The sequence below is a fragment of the Lygodium microphyllum genome, chromosome 23 (genome assembly GCF_053477565.2).
Source record: "Lygodium microphyllum isolate KBCC chromosome 23, Lygodium_microphyllum_v1.1.10, whole genome shotgun sequence".
Taxonomy (NCBI): Eukaryota; Viridiplantae; Streptophyta; class Polypodiopsida; order Schizaeales; family Lygodiaceae; genus Lygodium; species Lygodium microphyllum.
In genome coordinates this window covers 45,611,021-45,614,133 of record NC_141157.1, presented here as the reverse complement: position 1 = coordinate 45,614,133, position 3,113 = coordinate 45,611,021, and the positions used below count along the sequence as shown (strand labels likewise).

Genomic DNA, 3,113 nt, shown 5'->3' with positions numbered 1-3,113 from the left:
ATGCCTAGTTTCCTAGCACACCTTGGTGATATGAATGAATGTGTGCTTTCATAATTAATTAAAATTTTTAAGTATTTACTATTATAAGTTAATGGTATTTGAATTACTAAAAACTATCAACTTGGCCCCTTTTTGTTAAGAGACAAATTTTCTCTTTCCATGTCGATTTTCCAAGGTAAGACCTTCATCACCTTCTACTTCCTCAAGGAATATCCACAATATCCATGGACAATGCATACTAAAAAAGTGTTACAAACTACGTAATAAGCTTACTTGCTCTTAGATTAGGGAAACATTAGACCCAGTAAACATTAGACCCAATAAAAAAGTGTTACAAACTACATAATAAGCTTCCAATATCATTTCAAGTTTCTTTAAATCAACAATGAAATAATCTCAACTTTAAATTACCAATCGTTGCATAACAAACTAATCAACAATAAAATAATCTTTCCATGGACTCAATCTATATTTTTACTTCAACCTCAACAATTTTACCTTACAATACCTAAAGTAATATTACTATTTAAGTAATATTTTAATAATTACCTAGAGTTTTTATCTATCAATCACCACCATCTATATTCTAACCAAAAAATCAAATTTTGTTCAACTAATAAATCCTAAGTTTATCCCACAAAAAAAGCATATTTTCATTTACCACAAAAAACAAACTTCTATCATCACCTAACTCACATCTAAACATATCCTTTGAAAGCCATCTTGTCCAAAAGAAACAACTATCCTCACCTTTGATTCATAAAATACAACACTTTTTTCCAACTAAGAATTTATAAGATCCCTTACAATCCTCTAACATAACCATCATATATTTTTCTTAAAATAATTTATAGTTTAAGTTGTGAGACTAAGCCCTAAGTAAATGAATAAGTCAACCCTTCTTAGAGTTTCTTTCTAATATTTGAATATTTTTCTCTTCAAAACCATGACCAAGTAAGGGTATAATAAAATAGGGTAAATTTTCTTCAATGTTCTCTTTTCAAATTAAAGTAAAAGAGAATAAGAGATCTTCCACATATATCTTTCCTTTCAATTGAACAAAATATTCTCTTTTGTCATGAGACAATTTCATTTCTTACTTAGTCATCATAAAAGCCATAAAAAAACCTAATAAATTTAAACACTCACATAAGCTTTTTTTTTAAATTTAGAAGAGAAAAGAAAAGGAGAGAGAAAGAGAGAGAGAGAGAGAGAGAGAGAGAGAGAGAACACCCACTTTTCAACCATTTTCATAACATTAACAATCAATTAAACTCCACAAATAATCATTTAATTACTTGAAACAATCAAAACATATCTAATTAACAAACTAACGTTAAGTAGATAAGCACAAATCCATTACATTTTACCCTCAAGAAGCCCCATTCCAACTACACTTACTAAAATCTTACCTTTGATTCTAGGTTATGTCCTAGCTTCTTAAATCCATAGCACCATCCATTAAAATTGATGAATCATTAGTTGTACGCATTCTAATTCCCTTCACGACTAGGATATCAATAATTAGCAAGCTATCAGAGCATTACCAAGAGATGGTTAAATTGGTAGTACAAAATGACATAATCGCTTTATGCAGACATTTACGTGTGGCATTTTGAAATTTCGAAAATCATGTAGATTTTACTTAGTAAGAGAACATGTTCTCATGCATTTAAATATTGCTAAACGTATTGGCCATGCCGGTGTGAACATTCACTTATGACATGCAAACTTGCACCGCCATGGAGAAACCATTAGTAATCGAGAAAGAGGTTTCGTTTTCTAGACACCGAGACACAAAAACCACCCAGCCTGTTGCTCGGGCGTAAGAAGATATAAAGAAGAGATGCTGCCGCGACCGCACAACACGGACCATGCCGCCGCGAAAGAAGTGCGACCCCAGGGAATAAATATACAGTGAAAAGGAATGTATTGATAAGGGCTAGCGTGTGGAAACGATACTTAGTCCAAGAAGCGGGATGTCTTTCGATCTAGAATTCCTGCGACTGGCTTGCACCCTCGCCCTTAGCTTTTCCTGCAAGCTTCTTATTAGGTAGAAGGACCGAGTGAATATTCGGTAAAACACCGCCGTTGGCGATAGTCACGTGGCCGAGAAGCTTCCCGAGCTCCTCATCGTTCCTTACCGCAAGCTGAATGTGCCTGGGAATGATCCTATTCTTCTTGTTATCACGAGCAGCGTTGCCGGATAACTCTAATACCTGCAACGGAAAAACCACTCAAAGATGACAAATGGAAACGGAAAGACCTACAGCATTCATAGCACACGAAACGATGATAACGAAGGGGGATAACGAGAGTAACGGCTTATAGCTCCATTGCATGCATGATCAAAAACAGCATTTTTAATCGCCAACCGCAATCAAAAGGATTCGAGAAACCGATTGCAGCTAAAGGAACGAAGAAATCCAAGGCAGAAGTGCTGCTTCTCTCAATGGCAAACAGCTGTGATATTCTGCTTGCAATAGAAATGTAGAAGAAGGAAAAACAGCAAAAGAAGCAGGCGAGCACGAAACAAGACCACAGCTGCAGAACCCTACCTCGGCTGCTAAATACTCCAGAACAGCAGCAAGGTAGACAGGTGCGCCGGAGCCAACGCGCTGAGCGTAGCGCCCGGCCTTAAGAAATCTAGCGATGCGGCCGACAGGAAACTGGAGGCCGGCCTTGCTGGACCTGGACACGGCCTTGACGCCCTTCTTCTTGCCCCGGCCAGAAGCACCTGTTGCAGCAGTCGTCATGGCGAAGGATGGAAGGACCAGATGGACAGACGAACGAAGCACAGAGAGAGAGAGAGAGAGAGAGAGAGAGAGAGATGAAGGCGGAGGAGATGGAAGCAAGGGAAAGGAAGTAGCAATCAAGCGTCTGAGACACGAAACACTTGGTGCAATCCCCTCCATTTTATACGCCCTTTTGAATCTTCAGAGCTCGCGCCTTCACGCCTTCCGGATCGATGACGTGCCTGCAATCTGGACCGTCCAAATCTCCCGTATCGACGTCTCTGCTTTCTTCCAAAGGCACCTCTTGGCGCACCAATACCAGCAGTTTTTTAAATCCCGGGCCAATATTATACATTAATTGTAGCCTAATTCTATTTT

General features: G+C 38.4%; 1 protein-coding gene across 1 annotated transcript; it reads right to left on the bottom strand.

Annotated features, from left to right (window-relative positions):
• Nucleotides 1-1,758: 1,758 nt before the first annotated feature.
• On the bottom strand, nucleotides 1,759-2,901 carry LOC148016137 (histone H2AX-like). The gene is made up of 2 exons (XM_087663725.1): nucleotides 2,559-2,901; nucleotides 1,759-2,219 (listed from the first exon to the last, which is right to left on the bottom strand). Exons 1-2 carry the CDS (start codon nucleotides 2,754-2,756, stop codon nucleotides 1,992-1,994), a joined length of 426 nt encoding a protein of 141 aa, XP_087519851.1. The 5' UTR covers nucleotides 2,757-2,901; the 3' UTR covers nucleotides 1,759-1,991.
• Between the last annotated feature and the right edge of the window lie 212 nt (nucleotides 2,902-3,113).